Source organism: Phoca vitulina, unplaced genomic scaffold, assembly GCF_004348235.1.
Source record: "Phoca vitulina isolate PV1807 unplaced genomic scaffold, GSC_HSeal_1.0 scaffold2, whole genome shotgun sequence".
Taxonomy (NCBI): Eukaryota; Metazoa; Chordata; class Mammalia; order Carnivora; family Phocidae; genus Phoca; species Phoca vitulina.
Genome location: NW_022589705.1, coordinates 30,075,536 through 30,097,829, shown reverse-complemented (window position 1 = coordinate 30,097,829; position 22,294 = coordinate 30,075,536). Strand labels below are relative to the sequence as shown.

General features: G+C 36.7%; 1 protein-coding gene across 4 annotated transcripts in view; it reads left to right on the top strand.

Annotated features, from left to right (window-relative positions):
- The first annotated feature begins 2,766 nt into the window (after positions 1-2,766).
- SH3GLB1 (SH3 domain containing GRB2 like, endophilin B1) overlaps positions 2,767-22,294 on the top strand; it is a 34,382-nt gene continuing 14,854 nt past the window's right edge. For 2 of the 4 annotated variants that reach the window (XM_032424614.1, XM_032424613.1), the window contains exons 1-5: positions 2,769-3,062; positions 13,615-13,756; positions 16,767-16,895; positions 19,228-19,361; positions 20,830-20,922. In XM_032424614.1, the coding sequence (XP_032280505.1) occupies positions 2,991-3,062; positions 13,615-13,756; positions 16,767-16,895; positions 19,228-19,361; positions 20,830-20,922 (570 nt within the window). In that variant the 5' untranslated portion in view covers positions 2,769-2,990. Of the gene's footprint in view, positions 3,063-13,614; positions 13,757-16,766; positions 16,896-19,227; positions 19,362-20,829; positions 20,923-22,294 lie in introns of all 4 variants that reach the window. The other 2 variants (XM_032424609.1, XM_032424615.1) reach the window with 2 other exon arrangements.

The following is a 22,294-nucleotide window of genomic DNA, read 5'->3' as shown; positions in this document are numbered from 1 at the left end:
GACATGAGGTAATGAACACCTTGTCAGCCACCAGCAAAAAAAAATTAAAATGCATATCATACTACCTACAAAACCATTTTTATAAAGGTTTTATTTTTTTTAAGCTAAAAATTTGGGGGAAGATTTCAGGTATTCAGCACTTTGTATGATCTTAAAAATATTGCTTTCATAATACTTTGTATTGGAATAAGAAGTTAGTATAGGGGACAGAAAAAGAAAGCATTAAAAGGTGATCTAGAACACTTACAGGAAGACCAAACCTCCAAATTAGAATTCAGGTTACTAGGTACAGGCTGGAAACGAACATTTAAAAGCACTCTGGATTCCTCCTTGGCATTTCATCACACTTTACTTATTCAACTTCTGTCTTACCAGATTAGTTATAAAATCCCATGAGAGCAAGGGCTGTTCTGTCTTGTTGCCTGCCAGCCACAAGAATATTACCATGTGGCACACAGTAGATGTCCAAAAAATATTTACTGAATCAATGCATGAAAGAATGAAGTGGTATAATTGAAGTCATGATTAAGAAACTAATCAAAGAAAAGAGAACTAAAAAAAAGTGCTAAACATTGAACTTAAGGAATACCTACAGTAAAGCCATCAGAAGTGCCAGCAGAATAGAATGGACAAGTCCAGGAGGTAGAGGGCAAACCAGGAAATAATAAGGGCCTATAAAGGGGTGCATCATTGGGAAGGCGGAGAATAGAGTCCTGTGGAAGTCTGAGAAAAAGCCAATGAGTTTATCAAGAAGATAACTGGCAACCTCAAGAATGCTATTTAGGTGTAGTTATAGCAATGGAAGTCAACTGCATTGAAACAGGCAGGAAATGGATAGTAAGAGAATAGAGGCAATACACCAGTCTTATGATTTTGTCAGTGAAACAAGAGAAACAGTATTACAGCTCTAAAGTGCTCAACAAGTTAGAAGTGAAGTTTTTTTTTTTTTTTCGAGTTAGGAAGATCTACATGTTTGAGGAAGAGGATTCGGAGTTTTTTCTATTAATGGTGGACACAGTTTTGTGATCCTAAAATGGAATGAACATAGATTACAGCAAATATACTTATTGTGAAGACAGATGTCCAGAAAGAGAGAAAGTGCTTTTCCACATAAAAATCTAAAATGGACAATAAATGAAAAACAAGATTCCTGATTACATATTTCCTTTTTTCATATTTCTGGGAAAACAGGTTGAGGTGAAAGATACACGGAGTAGTTTTGGTCTTGGAGACTCATTCTTTTGGAGTTACCTTAGAAAGAAGTGGTTGTTTCTGTCACCACCACAAAAAAATAAAAGAACACAAACATTTATACGTATCTGCTATTCTTTTTGTCTTTAGGAACTAATCTTTCAGCCTTTAACAACAGCTACTGCTTCTGTGACCGCTTCAGTAAAACATTAAAGCACAAACATGAGCTCATTTCATTGCCTGCTGGGCCTGCATTTTCCCAGCCCTAATGTAACGAAAGGACACAGTGACAAAAAATAACATGGAGTGTTTTCTTATTCTTGAAATACTGTCTCTCCCTCTGTGCTATCTCCTGTTTTAACGTAATTCAAGCATAGGTTGGCATCATGAAAGAAAGATGCTTAGAAAGTTACTTGGAAGGGGCGCCTGGGTGGCTCAGTCGTTGAGCGTCTGCCTTCGGCTCAGGTCATGATCATGATCCCAGGGTCCTGGGATCGAGCCCCGCATCGGGCTCCCTGCTCAGCGGGAAGCCTGCTTCTCCCTCTCCCACTCCCCCTGCTTGTGTTCCCTCTCTCGCTGTGTCTCTCTCTGTCAAATAAATAAAATCTTTAAAAAAAAAAGAAAGTTACTTGGAATCATGGGCTCTTGAACAGATTTCACATCATATTCTCATTTATTAAAATTCCCCAGGCTGAATGTTAAGGGTTAAGAGTTATTCTATCTCACTCACCATTTTATACTTCTTTGCGTCCTCCACCTGGCACTTTGTGTCCCCCGTCACCGCACTTTGCACACAGTAGGCATCTCATGTTCCTCCCGTAATCCAGCGTGGGCCTGCTGCCTTAAAACAGTCACAAAGTCCCTTCAGCAGCAAATAGTTAACAGAGCTTGAGGTGGGTGTGGAGATGTCCCCGAAGGTTGTCAAGTAACCGAACTGAGAGCTCCTTGAGGCCAGGGACAGTCTTGTTCAGCATGGTATCTCAGCACCTGATTCAGTCCTGGTACACAGAAGATTCTCAGTAATGCTGAATGAACAACAGACTCGGTGGGAACTATAAGTTCAACCCTATTCTAATAGCAAACGTTCGCCGAGTGCCACCAGGCGTCCGGGATAAGCGGGGCGCTTGTGCTACAAGATGACAGGGAGCTGTTGGTTCTAATTTCACAGATAGTGTACTTCTATACTACAATTTTCAAATTTTCTCTTAAAACAAAAAGGGGAATTTGGGTTGTCTCTGCTTTTAGTTTTCAGGGGCTTAAATGCAAACCTACAGCAGCTCTACGACCCCGAGACTCCCTTCTCGGGGGTAACGTGACCCTCCCTCCTGGGCGGCTGGCCAAGCTTCCGGCGCGCCCAGCGACTGCGCCGCGGCGATCCAGAAGGGGTCGCTGTTCCCGCGATAACCTCTGAAAAGGCTCCACCCCGCGGCCCGCGCCGGCTTCCTCCGTCCGAGACCCCGCCCCACACGGCGGATTACCAGTCGGTCAGTGTCCGACACGCCCACCGCGGCTAGTGCCGACGCTAACGCCCCACTCCCGGCGGAGCAGGCCCTGCGTCTCGGCCGCCGCCGCCGCCGCCGCCGCCGCCTGGGCGCGCGGCCCGCCCCGAAGCGCTCGTTCTCTCCCTTCGCCCCACCCTCTCGCTTCCCCTTCACGGAAACGACAGCTGCGGCGGCGGAGCTGGCGCCGCCTCCCTCCACCTACCACGTCTGCCCCCGCCACTCTCGCCCGGCGCCCCAGCCCGGCCGCGGCGCCTCCCCGCTAGGTCAGCCGGCAGCTCCGCCCGGCTGCCGCCCAGGATGAACATCATGGACTTCAACGTGAAGAAGCTGGCGGCCGACGCGGGAACCTTCCTCAGTCGTGCAGTGCAGGTACCGCGGTGGGGCGTGGGGGGGAGGGCCGGCGGCGCCCGAGAGGGCCAAGGAGGGGCCGCCCGAGGCGGCGGCGCTCTCCGCACCCGGCCTCACCGACTGGCTGGCAGGCCTGCGGCCGGAGGCCTGGCTGATGGGCGCGGCCTGGTGCCCCTCCGGGTCCGGCGGCCGTTTTCTGCCCACCTCCCGTTCAACCGCCGCTTCCCCGGAAGCGAGGCGGGGTGGGGACGCTGCCGGGAGCTTCCCCGGCCCCTGAAGGACATCTCGAGTTCGGCTCCGGGCCGAGACACAGCACCGCCCTCCTTTCTGGCCCCACGACGACGGTGCTGGTGTGGCCGCCCTCCTGGGGCGGGCGAGGGCCCTGCGAGTCCCGCGCGGTAACCGAGACACAGACCTTTCTTGCACCACCCCCACCCTTTCCTTTCGTCTCCCTCACTCTCCCCGCGGAGTCCAAGAAGGAAGTTTCCTTTTCCTGCCCCTGAACCCAAAGAGCTGCCAACACAGTTCCTTCCAGCCCTCTCTCTCTCTCTCCCTGAAAGGACGGTCGCTGGGCTTAGGCAGTCCGCGGGTGAAATGGAGATCACCAGTTGGCGTCCTTACTCCGCCAAGGCCTTGGGAAGCCTGGAGTTGGGGGGTTCCCACTCATTCTCAAAATGGGAAGCACCGGCAGTAGGGCTTGGAGAGGGGGGAGGGGGAGACTCCTGTTTTGCCTGTTGTCAAGAGTTTTGTGTTTCAAATACACTTTAAGGGGGAAATTTAGCTCTCTCGCGGCATTCCACAAAGAAGTATCAGTCTAGGGAACTTGGACAGTTTTCCAGTCATCACCCACATTATGCCAACTCAGTTAAAGCTATGAACAGATGTAAATTTCACCACAACGTGAGTTATAAACAATCTGGTGTTAATGGCATAGTCACAGTAGCAACAACATTCTCTTTTGTAAAGAGAAAACAAAAATAGTTTTCTAATATGCATACCAAACTGATACTGAAATGTAAATCAGTTGTCCTGCCTTTACTACTATACTTGTCTCCTTTACCGCAATTTTATTGGTATAGTTGATCTTACGTTGCACTGCTCTTGGCAAAAGCATGGTAGAACTAGAGCAAGGTAATAGCTGCCTATATTGTGAAAAAGCCGTCAAACATTTGCAAGGCATTTGACAGATTACCTACTATCCTTTCTGTAATTTTGCCAGATAGATATTATTAACTCCTTTCATATATAAGGAAGTAGCCTTAGAGAGGTTAAGAAACTTGATTAACTGGCATGGCTAGTAAATAGCCAAGTGCTGTCTGATCTACTACTCATTGCAAGCTGCTTCTCTCTTCCAGGGTAGGCATTGTAGATATGGAGTAACAGAATGTTACAGGCTAGAGAGACCTTAAAGATCATCTGGTACTACAGTCTGAGCATTTCAATAATACTTAAGCAGATAGCACTTACGGCATGGGACATTCCTTCTAGGTCTTGATTCTCAGTTCCATAATCTGCATAGTGAGTAATAAGCTAGCTGCCTTAACCCTCATCTCCCTATTCTCCATGAAAATATAAGCTATATTGTAAAGACATTGAGCTGTATGGTTAAAATAATTTCTTGATTTAAATTAACCTACTTTTAATAGCTCAAAGATGGGGAGCAAGAAGAATGAGTGCTTGAAGGTCTGAAATGAATTTGATTTGTGAGACTTAATGTTAACTGAAAAGAGGCCTTTGGTGTTTTATTGCTGATTCCCAATGATTTTGTTTGCTGAGTGGAGATTTGACATTATAATGACACTTTTAAAGACAGGTATGTTTTCAGGTACATAATCCACAGTGCTTAAATAGGACAGACACATGTACTAGAATTTGATTTAAATTGTCAATAGACTTGATATAAAAAATCTAGCAAAGTTCTCAAAAGAGTACCCTAGATGAATTTTAATTACTCATTGTTTCAGATTCTTTAGTTTTTAAAGTCTGTCCTAATCTCTTGAGCTATCAAATAATTTTCAGTATTAAATACTTTCATGCCTACTCCATGTCTGCCTTACACTGTTTTGGACACTGGTGATACAGCAGTGAATAAATTAACAAAACATCTGCCCTCCTGGAGCTTATAATCTAACAGTAAATACATCAGGTGATGGAGAAAAAGGCCAGAGGTAATAAGTAAATGGCAGGGGTGGCAGTTTTTGCCATGTTGTATAGACATAATGATCATGGCAAGCCTTTCCAATAGGATCAAATTCCAAAAGACCTCAAGGAAGTGACAGTTCCAATTTTTTGGAGGAAAAGCAATTTAGGCAGAAGGAACAAGTGCAAAGACTGAGGTTCTGGGGTACTAAGGACATCAGTTAGGGAGCTGTAGCCATAGGATAGGCAAAAAGTGATATAACTTAGGTGAAAGTGATAGCAGGGAAGGTTCAGAATCTATTCAGTATTGCTTCCCAGATTGGCTCTAGGGTAGGAAGGAGGAAAGATGAGTTACGGATGGCTGTAAGGTTTTGGCTTGAGCCATTTACTGAAGAAGGGAAAAATTTCAGGAGGAACAGACTTCAGTATGTCTTTTTATATTAAGTCTGTATCTGTTAGAAATAGATTCCGAAATATTTATGTATAAACTATATCATGTCTGAGGATTGCTTTAAAATATTCCAGAAGAGAGAAAAGGGGAGTAGTTGAAACATTGACGAAATGTTGACAGTTACGAAGCTGAGTTTCATTATACTATCATACTTTTGAATGTTTTGACATTTTGCACAGTACTGTTGTTTTGTTTTGTTTTTTCATTATGTAAGGAAAAAAAATAATTCCAAAATGTAACACGTGAAATTTGGAATGTTGTTTGGTAATTTTCAACAAAAACATTGCTTTGTCATTTTAGTATTTAGTCAATAACTGAATTCCCAGGCTAAATTGCATTGACATCAGTATAGTGTCAAGTGCCAAGTTTCATGCTAAGAATAGGGTAAGAACTATGCCAGTTACTCATTATAAGCAATAAGAACAGTAGGAATGGAATTTAGCTTTCACATTTCTAAATAATAATTTCTATTCAAATCAAATTATACCTTAAGGAATAGACCATTCTTTGGGTGGCCAACTGCCATATCTTTTTTCATTTTACTTAAAAATTTTTATGTTATTATGTTAACAAGTAAACACTCCCTGTTTTAAAAAAGAAAAACTGTTAAACATACAAATGGGTTTCATCACTCTATTCTCACTCATAAAATCTGTTTATCTGCCTTACAACTTTGAAAGAACGTTGAGGTAAAAATATATGATGAATAGATATATTCATTCCTTAACAGTCTGTTTGGGTGCTTTTATTATTCTTAACTCCCTCAAAATAATAGAATACAAAAGTATCAGGTAATTTGTCCTCCATAAATTGTTACTTTAATACTGTCTTAAAAGACATTTATTCTTAGTATCTGTCTTTTTGGTCCAGACTCCTTAGTTGAGCATTACATACCCCTTTCCAGCCTTGTCTTTTCTCTCACTCATATATAAACACTGTATTGCTATCAAATTATTTTTTAATTTCCAAAATACCTTGTACTTTTCTAACTGTAGACTTTTTTGTTCATACAGTTAAACTCATCATGAATGTCCTCTACCCCCTCCCTCTTTGTGTAGTCTTTCCTTCCCTTCAAGATAAAACTTAAAGTCCACCTCAGACCACAAGAGCTTGAAGTGAACTCCTGTGGCATTTTTCAATTCTGTACGATCATGTGGCATTTTTCTTCTAATGAACTGTTATGTAAGGTCCCTCGGAGCTATAAAATTCTGTTTCTCTATGGCTTTCCCATCTTTATTATAAAGTTTGTATCAACTCTGTTTCTTATTCCCCTCTCACAGTATCCAACATTGTTCTTTTAAATTTTTTATATCATTTCAACCAGGCAGGGTATCCATATGCAAAGTTTACTCTTTGAATCATTTAGCATGTTAAATAATTTTGTTCTTTTTATTAGTATTTTTCTAACATTATATCTGCTGAACTTGAAGTTGACTAATGCCAGTCTAAAATATTAAACTGTTTAATTCAATCTGTATTTATTGAGTACCATCCTAGGTGCTTGGCACTGAAGTACAAAGATGAATGAGACCTAGTTGCTGCCCTCAAAGACTTCATAGTCTAGCCCCATTTTGTCGTAATTATTTTTTCTTTGTAGTAAATATCCATTTTTTGAAGTACTATTCTGTTACTTCATTTGATAAATGTTTCAAGTGGACACATTTTTACTTCAGAATTGATACTGAAGCAAAACTTTGCTCACCATCTTTAAAATAAGACCATATGCTTTCCAAAAAAAAATTTCAACTTTAATTACTTAGGAGTTTCGTTTTAATTTTCTAACATTTCCTTTGAACCTAACTACTGAAGTTATACTATGAACTTCATGAATGCCAGCTGTTTTCTGAGGGGGGGGAAAGTCTTTAATATTTAGTTGCAAGCTTGGCTTTCATCTCTGATTTTATTTAGCAAAAAATGGTGTGTCTAAGCTGGAGAGGTAAAGATGAATATGCTGCTGCCCTCAACTAACTCCTGTTAGATCCTATCTGGATGGAATTCCAACTTGTCCAAACATTGGTCCAAGCCCTTTTGAAATCCTGTTTCCTTTATGGAATTTAAACTGTAACAACTTTACCATGTCTCTCAAATTCTAATAAACAAAACATGTCACATTCAAAGTCCATACATTTTCTCATTACGTAAAAACTTTGCATATTTACTGTTACCCAAAACTTCATATCCTTTGGTGTTATTGATGTTAATTTAGTAAACTACTAGATAGAAGATGGTTTGTTAACCTGATGTTAAAATAATCATCTACGAGCTTAGAACAGTAGTTCTCAGTCTTAGCTGCACTTAAAATTACCTGAGGAATCTTTACAGGCTACACCCCAGTTTGGTTAAAGTAGAATCTTTGGGGTTGGATTTGGCATCATTGTTTTTGAAAACTCCCCAGGTAATTCCAAAGAGCAGCCAAAATTGAGAATAAGTTGAGAAGTATTTACTTTACAGTTTACTAACACATTATAATCAGAATTTGTGTTATACATTTTTTCCCCCAAGAAGTTTAGATAACTTTTAAAATATTACTTCACCCAAAGAATTGATGATGAGAGTTCATACTAAATAGATGTCTTTCATCACAAAGCCTCTTTACTTGTTATCCTTTTCTCTTTGTGGTAAAGCATGGTATAGAATCTAGGCTCCATGTTTTATACTGTAGGCTATATGCCTATCCTGTAATAAAGAAAAGATCACAGTGCCTGGCGTAATGTGGCTGACTCAAAGACAGTCCTTTCCTTAAAGCAGTGTTTAGAGAAAATACATAAAGAGGGGATTAAGCTTTCTGTTCCCTTGTCATTTTACTGTATTACTAAGGAAATAATTATGAAAGAACTGTACATCAAATTATCTCGTGGAGAACATTGGATTTTGATTTCTGTGACATTCTGACTTTCATTATAGGTTGTTTTCACAAAGATTTTTATTAAAACTACTAAACATTCATTAAAATGCTTAAAATCAACTATAGTTTTTAACAGCTGTTAGGAGACTACAAACTAGGGACTCCTGGGTGGCTCAGTTGGTTAAGCGACTGCCTTCGGCTCAGGTCATGATCTCAGGGTCCTGGGATCGAGTCCCACATTGGGCTCCTTGCTCAGCGGGGAGTCTGCTTCTCCCTCTGCTTGTGCTCTCTCTCCTTTAAAAAAAAAAAAAAGGAGACTACAAACTAATGATTTTGGACTTAAAGATGTTGAAAACTAAAAGTTTTAAGAGTAAAATTTTAAATTTTTGGTATTTAAGAGAAGGATTTTTAATTTTTTAAAGAAGGAGAAGATCTTTTGTCTTTCTCAGAAGCATATCATTATTATCATTTTATGTTTCTTAAGACCATAAAATCCTTGATGGCAAGAACCATGTCATGTGCTGCTTCTACATCTCACATATAATGGAAGAAAATATATACCCCATAAGTATTTTGATTAACAATTTAAACCTAAATCTAGTTGATATAACTCATCATATTCTATAGTAGATGCTTTGTTAAAATGTATTAGAGAAAAATGTATGTATTAAATGGTACTGTATTGTTAACTTAATGTGTTATACCTTCTGATTAATGATGGAAAAAAATCCTTAAACCCCCACAATAAAATCATGGGAGATACTATGTCTTTTACAGTTATGTATTTAATAAAATTTAAATGTATAATTTCAACTTAAATATATGATAACGTTAGCAGTGTTTTTTTGTACCCCCCACCTTTTTTGTTCATTCCAGATAGGATTAAAGTTATCCTTAATTTGATAATTACTGAATACATGTAGGAAGCTGAGGTGGGCTATAAGATCCATCTGACCAGAGTGCTGTGAACAAAGACACAGGGAGGGGCAAGGAAGAACTGAAATATATTTGTATAATGGTAATAGAAAATATTAATTTCTTGAAATCAGCAAGTATTTACTGGAAGTCTTATAGTGGAATGAGACTATGATTTTAATAAACATGTGAAATTGAAACACGACACTGACACCTTAGGCAAAATGTTCATCAATAAAGTTTTGATTCTTACCTACATATTATAAAGGGGGTTTTTTGGAGTGTTTGATATAAAATGCACAGCTTAGTATATGGCATTTTCTAATTTATGCTACGCCCTGACACTGTTAAAAATACAGAAGTTTAAAAAAAAAGTTCTTATAAATCATCTTATTGAGAAAAGAAAACGTTAAAAACAAAGGATAAAACAAGACCATATATAACATATTGGAATTCAAAGCACAGAATTAGGTAGAGTAAAAGAATAGCAACTGTTTTTACTCTCAGAAAATGCAAGTAGATATCAGACTTTATTACTGGTACTTAATACACTGCTCACGTGGGCTTTCCTACAGAACTGCTGTTTTCTAAACTGGTTTTCTATAATCAGACTTTATCTCACTCATTCTTAAGCATTCTTTATATTTTTGGGTTTTGTTTTTTGCCCTTCTGAACTAAAATACTAAAAACCTCCTTACAGTGTTTATGGGATCTTATATTATAAGTCACTTTATTTTATTTCTTGCTCAGACTCCTAAAAAATGACATGTTGCAAATACTGAGCTTGGCGCTGTTATACATTCTGTCTTTTCACTAAAAAGCAAAGTATTTAATGAAAGATACTATAAGGTAGTATAATGAGAGTCATAGAGAAAGTAATTAAATAATTAAGCAAATGGGCCTTCTGACCTGAAGTTTGAAATATTTTATTTTCCAGATAATTAACTTTCTAGTTAACTTGCCGAAATATTATTGGGAGAAAACTTGCCCTGAAACCTAACTTGTGTTAGATAAACTTACTGATAAACTACTGTTTATAAATTGCTATTTATAGACATTTTTAAGTAATTTCTAGCCTGTACCTCTAATTCCAATGTTTCTAAAACATCTGTTAAAGTTTTTTTTTTTAATTTTTTTATTAACATATAATGTATTATTTGTTTCAGGGGTACAGGTCTGTGATTCCATCAGTCTTACACCAATTCACAGTGCTCACCGTAGTACATACCCTCCCCAGTGTCCATCACCCAGCCACTGTTAGATAAAGTTTAACATAATTTTATGTACTGAAGAAAATAGGCCTGTAAGTTTATATTGTTTAGATAATAGTTTTCATTTAGCTCTCCTGTAACAGCAACCATGTCTTCTAGTTCTTAGCAGAGTGCCTTGCACAAAAACTGACCTACTAAATACTGATTTTTAAATTATGAGTCTATGGATTATTGTTTTAATCTGTTCTTGGTTGTTAAATATAAGGAGTTCTATAAAAAATTAACATGTATAAAGGTGGTGCTAATGAATCTTCTAGAAATGCAACTGGAAGATAAATCATCAGAGGACTCTCTACCCTTCCCTTAGAAATCCCTCATTTCTTATCGTTTGCTCTCAGGTCAATTGTTACCTGCTCAGAGAAGCTGTTTTTCTAACCACCCACATCTCACACTGAAAACTCCTCTTCCCCCCTTCCAGGCCCAGGTTGCATATCCCTCTCCCCTTGAAGCCTTCCCTGATTCTCCTGTTTTCCCCTCTCCCTGCAGATTGAATTCTTCCTTCCTCTGTACTCAAATTCATTAATTCATTCAGTTAAATGTTCAGTCACTCACTCAAGAAATAATAGGACCACCTACTCAGTCCTCTGTCCACTGTCTTTTTATCTTTATATTCTTATTATCAAATTATTGTTTGTTGTCTGCCCCATTAAAATGGGAGCTTCCTAAGAGCAGAAACCTGTTTTTTCTGGCTGCTGAAACCCTTGTGCTTAGAATAGTGCCTGGCACATATGAAGGTGCTTAATAAATATGTGTTCAAGGAGTGAATCAAATAAACAAATACTCTTCACATAAGTAGAGCTCAAATAAACAAACAAATATACTTTCTTATTAAGGTGCTAAGTTAAGAATTTTTCTCTACTGGTAGATCATCCTTTATAGGTGATGTTCACATGGGTATATTCCCCATTTTCTTTCCCTTGTATTGGTTGCTTTACCTGAGAGAGAATCTATTTAACCATTAGAGGTAGACTTTGAACATGTGAAATTCTAATCTATCCCTCTTTAGAGGTCGATAGCCTCAAATTTTCAGGGATCTATAGAGAATACCACAGTTCTCTCTCAAAACTGAAATTGCAGTAGTTACCCAACTGACCTTGGCATCAGGGTTTTGATCTTTTGCCTAATGCATCTCCTATTCCCATCCTCAGTTACAGTACACTGCAAGACTGTGGTCTTAGGCAGTAGCTTTGGAAGTGCTATTCCCCATTCCACCCACTGGGTGAGGGCTTGGCTACAGGCCAGTCTCCTTCAAAAAGACCTAAGGCTTTACAAAAGCTATTGAAGCATTTATTTCTAGCCCCTGAACAAGACCTTCAATGGGGGGTTGTAACCAGACTCTTAAGACTAACATTCTAGAGGACTTTTTAGCTAAAATTGTTAACTGATAATCAACAGAAAGTATTAGACCAATAAGAAGGATGCTAAAAGAAACAGATAATAAAACTCAGAAAAATGGAGCAGCAGAAGATATTTTAAGAAATGAAAGGGAAGAAAAAAGCAAGGTAAACATTATATTCTGTTAGCCAGAAATGAGTCATAACTAATGAGTATAGAATTAGTGCTAGTGAGGGCGCCTGGGTGGCTCAGTTGGTTAAGCGACTGCCTTCGGCTCAGGTCATGATCCTGGAGTCCCAGGATCAAGTCCCGCATCGGGCTCCCTGCTCAGCAGGGAGTCTGCTTCTCCCTCTGACCCTCCTCCCTCTCATGCTCTCTGTCTCTCATTCTCTCTCTCTCAAATAAATAAATAAAATCTTTAAAAAAAAAAAAAAAAAAGAGTTAGTGCTAGTGATACGCCTCTGTTATGATGGGAGAAAGCCACATATTCTAGAGGAAAAATATACATGATAAACAGCCTGAGTCATCACTTCTAGTATTTAAAAGTCTTCAAAAGTCTCCATAAAATCTACATGGAAAACTTTTTATCTCTTTGTTCTTGTATGGGCATTGCTGCCTTTCCTCAAAAACCAACACACTCAAGGTCATAAAAATTGATATGCTGAGTATATTTAACTACATATTATGATCTTTAAAAAATGCTCCTCCATAGTAGGAATAGTATATGTTCCAAAAGTTAGTCTATAAATCAATTGTTGGAACATACCCTGAAGAAACAAATGATGGTTTCCCAGAACATCCCATAAGAGCCTATCTAACTAGGTGTGATTAAAGTGCCATTAATACAAAGCCACATTAAACATAAGCAGCCCTTTTTTAAATTCAAAATAATAATTACCAGGCACTGAACAAAGTGATTTGCATACGTACTCTTAATTAATTCTCCAAGTACTGTATGTTATGTATCATCTCCCTTTAATAATAGAAGATACCTAAGAAGAAAATATTCAAAAGCCTGTTCAGGTCACAAAATTAAGCAGTGCTGTCAGGATTTGAATTCAGCACCAACCTACTCAAAGTTCTTACTCCTTATCACTATACTATCTTACCTTTAGATGTAAGAAATATTTATATACTTTATATACCAGGCAGTATATAGATTCTCTGTAGAGTTCACTCCATTTTAGCAGAACTAAGGATATAACCTTAAGAGAAGGTCAGCATAGGGGCGCCTGGGGGGCTCAGTTGGTTAAGCGACTGCCTTCAACTCAGGTCATGATCCTGGAGTCCCGGGATCGAGTCTCACGTCGGGCTCCCTGCTCAGCAGGGAGTCTGCTTCTCCCTCTGACCCTTCCCCCCTCATGTGCTCTCTCTCTCTCTCTCATTCTCGCTCTCTCAAATAAATAAAATCTTTAAAAAAAAAAAAAAAAGAGAGAAGGTCAGCATAAGTGCCACAAAAGAGGTATGGATAAATTGCCATAGGAGCAAAAACATTCAAGGCAATGGTTTACAATTATTTGTATGTTCGGGATTGTCTGGGTTTGAGTTTTTAATTATTGATATAGGTTCCTAAAATGTATTTGAGGTATGTTTAATTTTTTTTATAATTAATAACAGTTCACAGAAGAAAAGCTTGGCCAGGCGGAGAAGACAGAACTGGATGCTCACTTAGAGAACCTTCTTAGCAAAGCTGAATGTACCAAAATATGGACAGAAAAAATAATGAAACAAACTGAAGTGTTATTGCAGCCAAATCCAAGTAAGAAACTTTTTACCTTTGTCTACCTTATTGACTAATCTGATTAAAAGATACCATTAGTAGGTTTTTTTGATGTAAAAAAAAAAAAAAGGTTTTGATGGCTACTGGAAAACAGTTTTTGGTTTGTGGCTTTCAGGTGTATGGGTTTTGTGTGTGTGTGCGCGTGCGCGCTTTTGGTGAAGAAGAGGATGATAAACACTTCTTTGTGTACCCTCTAACAAATTGATTAATTGTGTTTTCCATGCCTTTGTAGAATCCTTTTGATAATTTCAGGGAGTAAATTTTGTTTTTGAGAGAGAGAAAGAGAACATACAAGTGCCCCCTCCCCCCGACTCCTTGAAGGTGAGGGAGAGAGAGAATCCTAAGCTCAGTGTGGAACCCAACGTGGAGCTCGATCTCACAAAACTGAGATCATGACCTGAGCCAAAGTCAAGAGTCAGCACTTAATGGACTGAGCCAGCCTGGCGCCCCAGGAGTAGCTTTTAATTTTAAGAGTTAGGAAGGGCTGTGAAAATAGGAAAATTGTCCCCAAATAATTAAGGGAAAATTATATGGAAACTTACATAGTTACCAATTATTTATGTTTATGTTGTTTGATATTTTTACATAAATTATTCCATTTGATTTTTAGACAACTATAAGGTTTTTCAGATCACCCATCTCAGTAATTTATCAAATAAGGTGCACAATTATTAATTGCAAATCACAAGTTAGCATTTTATACAGTGTAGAATAGCTAATTAGAAGTGGAAATTGAACTAGAATCTGGTGCATCAACACCCAGTCTTTTCACCCTGAGCTTTACACGTCAAAACTGAAGAACAAAGGCAGCAGCAAATGCTTTCCTTCCCATTTTCCCCAGTGTTGTGACCATGTTGTGAAATGCCATAAGCTCACTTTTAGATACTAACTTAAGTTCCAGGCTTTAAACTTTGTTGCTATTCCATGAACCTGAAGCACTATACAAAACATTAGTAATTCTGTACCATCATGGTAACCTTTTGAAATAGGCCTTTTACACTTTGAGTGAGGCCTGTTGTCTTTGGGCACTATGTGGTATTTCTTACTCATTTAAGACTACTTAAATTATATACCAGGGCACCTTAAAAAAGTAGTAGACATTTTTCCTTATGTTCCTTGCTCTATCCAGAGTTCTTCATGTAAGTAGTCTGTTCTACATGTTTTTCTGAATGGCAAACTCATACACAACTGATAAACGGGAATTTCGTTAGTATAAAGTTACAATGGCTCATATAATACAATTTTAGTTAGTGTTTTAAGTCTAAAGTAGTAAACAAAATTGGATTTTTTTGTTTGTGCTCTGATTATAAAGTTACACAGATTATGAGTGGTCAGACCCAAACCTCTTTTTCCTGTAAGCCCTGTAATTTTTACAGTATGATTTTCTGGAACCTAGGGTTTTTCAAAAATATATATTGCATTATAGCAGTATTGCCCACATATTCTTTTAAGATTTTATTATGGTCTATTGCTGCCCTATTGAAATGAACATTTACTTAAAGTATGCCAAATGTTTATTAACTGAACGAAGTCAACATAGGATTCAACTTTAAACTTTTGACCAAATAGATGGAAATGCACCAAAGCTAAGAATCACTCTCATAGTCAGATAATGAAATTCTGAAATGTAGTTAACATCTTTTAAATGGTTGTGTTTTGAACTGACTCTTTTTGGTTTGAACTAATTTAAAGGTTTTAAAAGTCCTGCTTAAAAACTTCTGATGCTGCTCCAGAGTCTACCACATAAATGAGTATTATTCCAATAGCCTATTTTATGTATTATAATCAATGCTTATGCTGACTCCTCAAGTGTTTCTGTTACTGGTTCAGTTCACTTTTTAAGTTTCCAGTGCACTGTGTGAAACTTCACTTGTAGAGTAATTATCTGAGATGCTTAGAAGGAACCTTTTTTTTTTTTTAGCTTCTCTTTAGACTATAAATTTGATTTATAGTTAATCATTGTTTCTGGAAACTGATCTTTTTCTCATTTGTCTCTCACATACCTATTAGGCAGCCGTGTAAGTGTGAATATTTTGTATATTGCACTAACCAGGCGTTTATTCAGATTTTACTGATTATTTTTTTTCCTTTCCATGTATACTAGCATTCTACTGTTTCTTTTAACCTGTCTCATATTTTAACGAAATCTTTTGAGTGAATACATGCTGAGAGGTATCTGTATATCTTGTATTTTAAACAAAATTCAATAAAATTAAGCCAAGACATCATATTGCTGATCTCTGTCTGTGACTGGTCCAAACCTAGGTGGTTCTATTCCTTAATTTCCATGCCTATATTTAGACTCTAGGAAAGAGAGAGACCATGTGAGCACACAAAAGTACGATAAAGGGGGGCGCCTGAGTGGCTCAGTCGTTAAGCGTCTGCCTTCTCTCAGGTCATGATCCCAGGGTCCTGGGATCCAGCCCAGCGTCTGGCTCCCTGATCTGCGGGAAGCCTGCTTCTCCCTCTCCCACTCCCCCTGCTTGTGTTCCCTCTCTCGCTGTGTCTCTCTCTGTCAAATAAAATCTTAAAAAAAAAAAAAGTATGATAAAGGTATTAAAAGTATGTGACTCTTTGGTTCTAATTGGTACTTTATATCCATTTTTTCATAGCTGGAAATCCCTGGTTTTGAAATTGAACATATATTCAAGGTTAAAAATTCAAGGTTAAGTGAATACCAGTGCTTTTAGAATCTCATCATATGATAGTTTCACTTTAAGTAAATATTTAAGTATTTAAGTAAATAAAAAATATTTAAGTAAATATTTTTGTGCCAAAATATTTTAACAGATTTCTAAAGTATAAGTTTCATAGAGCTATATAATATTCTAACATAAAAATTAATAATTATGTATTAAGATATGTACTTAAAAGCATGCCAACTTCATCTTATTTTACAGGATGATAAACGGGTAGTAGGGAAAAAAAACAATTTTTTAAATAGTTGTGCTTTTTTGAAATCATTGATAATTTTAAACCTTTCTCCTAGATGCCAGGATAGAAGAATTTGTTTATGAGAAACTGGATAGAAAAGCTCCAAGTCGTATAAACAACCCAGAACTTTTGGGACAATATATGATTGATGCAGGGACTGAGTTTGGCCCAGGAACAGCTTATGGTAAGCAAAAGGCAAAAAGATCTGCTAAAAACTAGCTTTACTTTTAGATTTTTACTACTTAGAGACATCATTAACATCTACCTAATATTAGTAGAATCAATTTTAACTTCAAATTTTTTATGTTTAAGTTTTGGATAAAGTAAGAAATAGAGATGACCAGTAAATATGAATGGTTCAACTTAATATATTTAAGTATATATTTTGAGAATTCACATTTATCATTTTAGATCTAAAAGTTAAATGAATTCTTCAGTTGTGCTCCCATTGAATCTTGCAACCTCCGTTATAGTACTTCTTTTGATATATTGTAATTTTTGTTTATATGTCTCCCCTAGATGATTTTTTTTAAGCTTTCTTGAGGGCTTATTTATTTTTGTAATAAAATGCCTGGCACATAGTGTTTGAACACACCACTAATGCTTTCATTACACAATAATGTCACTACCACAAAAATGTTAACAGTGGTTATCTTTGGATGTTTGGATTACATTTCATTCTATTTTCCTCAGCTAGTTCAGATTTTCTATAATCATGTTTTATAGTTATGCCAGCTTTTTTAGTTGCTGTACTGACTTTTTCAGTGTATAACTCTGAAGCTCATTATCCCCCAAATCTAATTTTCTCCGAATATAAGACTATTTCAGATTTCTATAGCTTCTTTTCCTATTGTTCATGGCAAATAATTCTCTTTATTAAGACTTCTGCAGGAAATTGGTCCTTATGTGAGTGTGAAATATAGGTAAATTAAATGATTTTCTATGTATAGTACTGATTTATAAAATAGTTCGTAAACTCTGGAACAAAATGAACTTAAAGTTTTTTGTTTTTTTGTTTTTTTGTTTTAAAGATTTTATTAATTTATTTTACAGAGACACAGCAAGAGAGGGAACACAAGGAGGGGGAGTGGGAGAGGGAGAAGCAGGCTTCCCACCGAGCAGGGAGCCCGATGCGGGGCTCGATCCCAGGACCCTGGGATCATGACCTGAGCCGAAGGCAGACGCTTAATGCCTGAGCCACCCAGACACCCCTGAACTTAAAGTTTTAATAGTTACCTTTATGTCAGAAGGAAATAACCTAAATACTGTATAATGAATGGCGTTAATCCATTGACTGTTAGATGTACAACTGAAACTTACATTGTGGTCTTCAAAAGGTACTTCTTTGAGAAGTCTGAAAATGATTAAAATTTCTATAGTTTTATTTCTAAATTTTAACTATTAATTTTAGAAAAATTTTACACATTAAACAGATTTTTTGTGCCTGCTTGTGCCAGAAGCAGTTAGATGCTGGAGGTCATAAAGGTACATGAAGGACACCTCGCCCTTTCCTTCACCAAGCTGAAGGCCTAGTGGGGCACAAACATTCAAAAGCCTTCTAAATTTTTTCCTTTTTTAATATGCTTAATCTGTTTTCACCTGTAGTAGTTCTATTGACTGTACCTTGATTATTGGAATTGGGCTTTGTGAATCTATTTAATTATAATTGATAATAACTAACAATTGAGTATTTCAGGCCTTGGGCTAAACATACACAATAAATGTATTATTTCCATAAGTCTTCACTTACAGCCTACTTATAAATTCTATTATCTCCATTTTGAAGACAAGGAAACTGAGTCTTAGAGAGATTACATAATTCATCTATGATCATATAGCTAGTAACTCAAAGAGAGGTCTGTATCCAGACATGGAGCTCTTAACGACTATGTTATATTATCTTCCTTGCCAAGCAAATCTAGTCTCATCCTAACATGGAGGATTTAAGATCCACAGAATTGAAGATTAGAGGTAGAACTCGAAGTAGAACCTTGGTCTTGTGGTTCCCTTTCTTTTTGCTCTGTTTTCCACTGAGCTTGTCCTATTTAAACATTAAGGTATATGTGTTGCAAAACATGGATTTTTCTTTGACTTAAGATACAAATATACAATTATTATTTAAAGATACTTGAGGCCCATGCATAATATAGAAATAGTAGACAAAATTTGTCTTGATCTACTTATGAAAATATTTTAAGCATTATGTTTTTCTAAACATATCTCCACTGTTTGAGCTGTGATCATAAATACTTTTTAGTGTATTTATCCTCTTTTGTTCCATTGGTTGAATTGGTACAGTTAACTGTGATATGATAAGGACTTCTTGAACCTGTCATTTTCATCAGATATTTATAATCTTAAATTTACTTTTAAAATAAAACTAATGACAGCTAATTCTCTTTGATTTTTTAAGTAAACAAGTGACAACTAACTTTAAAGCAGATCAGATTGCTGATTTTATTTTCTGACATTACCAGAAGATGGTAAAAAAAAAAAAACACTTTTTTCCTTTGCAGGTAATGCCCTTATTAAATGTGGAGAAACACAAAAACGAATTGGAACAGCAGACAGAGAGCTGATTCAAACATCAGCTTTAAATTTTCTCACTCCTTTAAGAAACTTTATAGAAGGAGATTACAAAACAATTGCTGTGAGTTGGAAAATGTTCCCTTTTTTTTAGTAAAATAATTTATATATATAATTACACTTTTTAATGAATAATTTGCCCTCTTACGGACTGTGTAGATGTAGCAGATTAGAAAATTTAAATAATCTAGCTAGGTACATATTCAGCAGAACACAAAGCTAACCAAAATAAAGAACTTCCATTTTTGTGTCCCTGCAGTGTTATTGAGATTACATCAATTGTTGTTCATTACCAGCACTAAAATTTGTAGAGAAATTCCTGGAATGATTATAAAAATATAGCACAAAATACCTCCAGAGTATAGCCATGTTAGCTATTCATTTAAACTGGGAGCCAAAAACCTAATTACTGTATTTCTGGCTGTTCAACTTTCTGTTGTTTGCATCCCTAGAAGTCTTGTTATTGCTGATTTTATTTTCTGACATTCAGCTGTGTTTTATTGCTGAAGAAATAAATGTAACTTTCCCAAGCCTAGTATTATTTTTTAGGTTTTTTTTTTAAGCAATGGAGAGTGAAGATCTAGGTGGATTTTTTTTGCCTAAGATTTTTACAAGATTGTTCTTTATTGTAAATACTACTTTAAACTTTAATTTGCAGATTTCTTACTATAAAATATTCTAGAAACTCAGTATGTGTACAATGAATTTGTCTCTGGGTAAAAAGTATTTTGCCTGAGACAAAGGAAAAACCACCAAGTTGAAATACAATTTAAAAAATATTAGATTGTCAGGATGAAATGTGATATATGAAATCTGTCTGTGAATTAATAAAGCAAGCAGTGAATTTTTATAAACTTACCTGTTATGGTGAAGTTCCCATGAGGAATTCTAAGATACCATACTAATGTTTATTCATTATTCTATAAATTTGAAATTTCCTTTTGTAGTAATAGAGTTGCTTTCAGTGCTCTGGCACATTAAGTGAGCCTGCCCAGTCGTTGAGGTAGATCACTTAGGGTGTCAAGGAACTTTGACCTAGGCCCATACCTCCTTTACCTTGGCACTTCCTAGATAATCTGTTTGAAACAGTTTATCAACCTGGGCATTACTGACATTTTCGGTAGAATAGTTCTTTGTTGTAGAAGCTGTACTGCATTGTAGGATATTTAGCAGCATCCTGGTTTCTACCTAGTAACATCTCCCCACCCCCCAGTTGTGACAGCCAAGATGATAGAGCAAAACATTCCCTAGATGGCAAAACCGCAAAATATTAAAATATGCATTTCTTTGTTTCCGCCATCACCTGCCATCTTTCCCAGATTTCCCCAGCATCTAGAATGTCTCCATTATTTTAAAATTGAAAACCGTAAGAAAAAGGAGTCAAGTGTTACTTCATAGCCAATTTTGTAATCATTGATCTTTGTTTATCAGATGATTCATGTATTTAATGGAGACTGGTACTTTAAATGTGTATGCTCTTACTGGATTTTAGCATCTTTAGCCTTTATTTTTTTTCTTTTCTATTTTTATAGAAAGAAAGGAAACTATTACAAAATAAAAGGCTGGATTTGGATGCTGCAAAAACCAGACTAAAAAAGGCAAAAGCTGCAGAAACTAGAGCGTCAGTAAGTAGTGTTTTTTTGCATAGAAAAAATCTTAGGTTGATAAATCTAAAATTTGTAAAATATTTTACTCCTATACCATGCAAGCTACAGTCTATTACTAAGAGTAGAATATGACTTTAGGGTATTGTTTTTGTGTTTAAACAAACTTATCAGAACTTAATGCATCCAAATCAGTGCACAGTAGTCATATCAACAGGCAGTATTATTTCAGTGATACAGCTGTTGCTAAAAAATAAAAATTATAAGAGCTCCTAAAGTTCTGTCATGTTCTTTAAATATCCTCAGTGATGATGGCAAATATCCTTTTGGAGATAGGTTTATTATATTTGAAATAGAAAAACAGATAGTAATTAAGATGAGAATAAGTCAAGTTTGAGATTGCTGATGTGTGACCTAAAAATTAAACTTGACATCCTTTCCACATGTGAGTCAAACTGACTAAAGGCGTCACCAAGAATAATTCCAAAACCATTCAAACAGTTGCAGCATGGATGCCCAGGTGACTATTTTGAAGGGGAGGAAACCCATTTGGATACATAAGTTCTGGTATATTTTTCATAAAATTAACCTCAGAATAGTCTTCATTTTAAATGGAGTTGGTTAAATATTAAATATAGTAATTTAATGATTCATACACATGTATTTATAAGTTTCTTAAAAGGTTTTATTTATAAGCTTATTTAATCTATTATTTATACTGCTTATATTTCCATTCCAAAGTTGGAAGACATTAATCAGATAGTATAATATAAACAAGTCTGAATTTATTAGAGGAGGCTAACAGGTTAATTCTTAATTTATACTAAGGGATATGTTTTGTCAAGAAGCATGACATTCCCCCTGCCTTCTGTTCCCAACTCACTACCACTGTCATTATGAAGAATCATTGCCTTAAGGAACATAGGCCACAGTGCTGGTGGAAGACAACTGTGGCTCCCTTGTTTGGGGAAAGAAGAGGTTGAGACTTGTTTTATAGTGAAATTTAAAACTGGTAAAATTGGGATTAAACAGTGATGTCTTGTGAAAGTACCCCAACACTTTATATGAGCAGAATAAATTTCTTCTAGAAATATTTTCTTCTAAACAGTTCCCCTTTTGGAGAGTCTGTATTAGTTACTGCTGAAGAAGAGCTTGCTTTGACAAGACATTAAATCCAAATTCTCTGGCTATTTCACCTCAGGATTTATCATGATGTCATCATCAAGAACACACTAACTTCCCAAAACAGGCTTTTCACAGAATCAGAACTTCAAAATGAACACTATAGGTGACAAGAGATTCTAAATTAGGATTAGTTTCTAGTTGCTAATAATAGATTTATGTGGTAAAATATAAATTGATTTTTTTTTTAAAGATTTTATTTATTTATTTG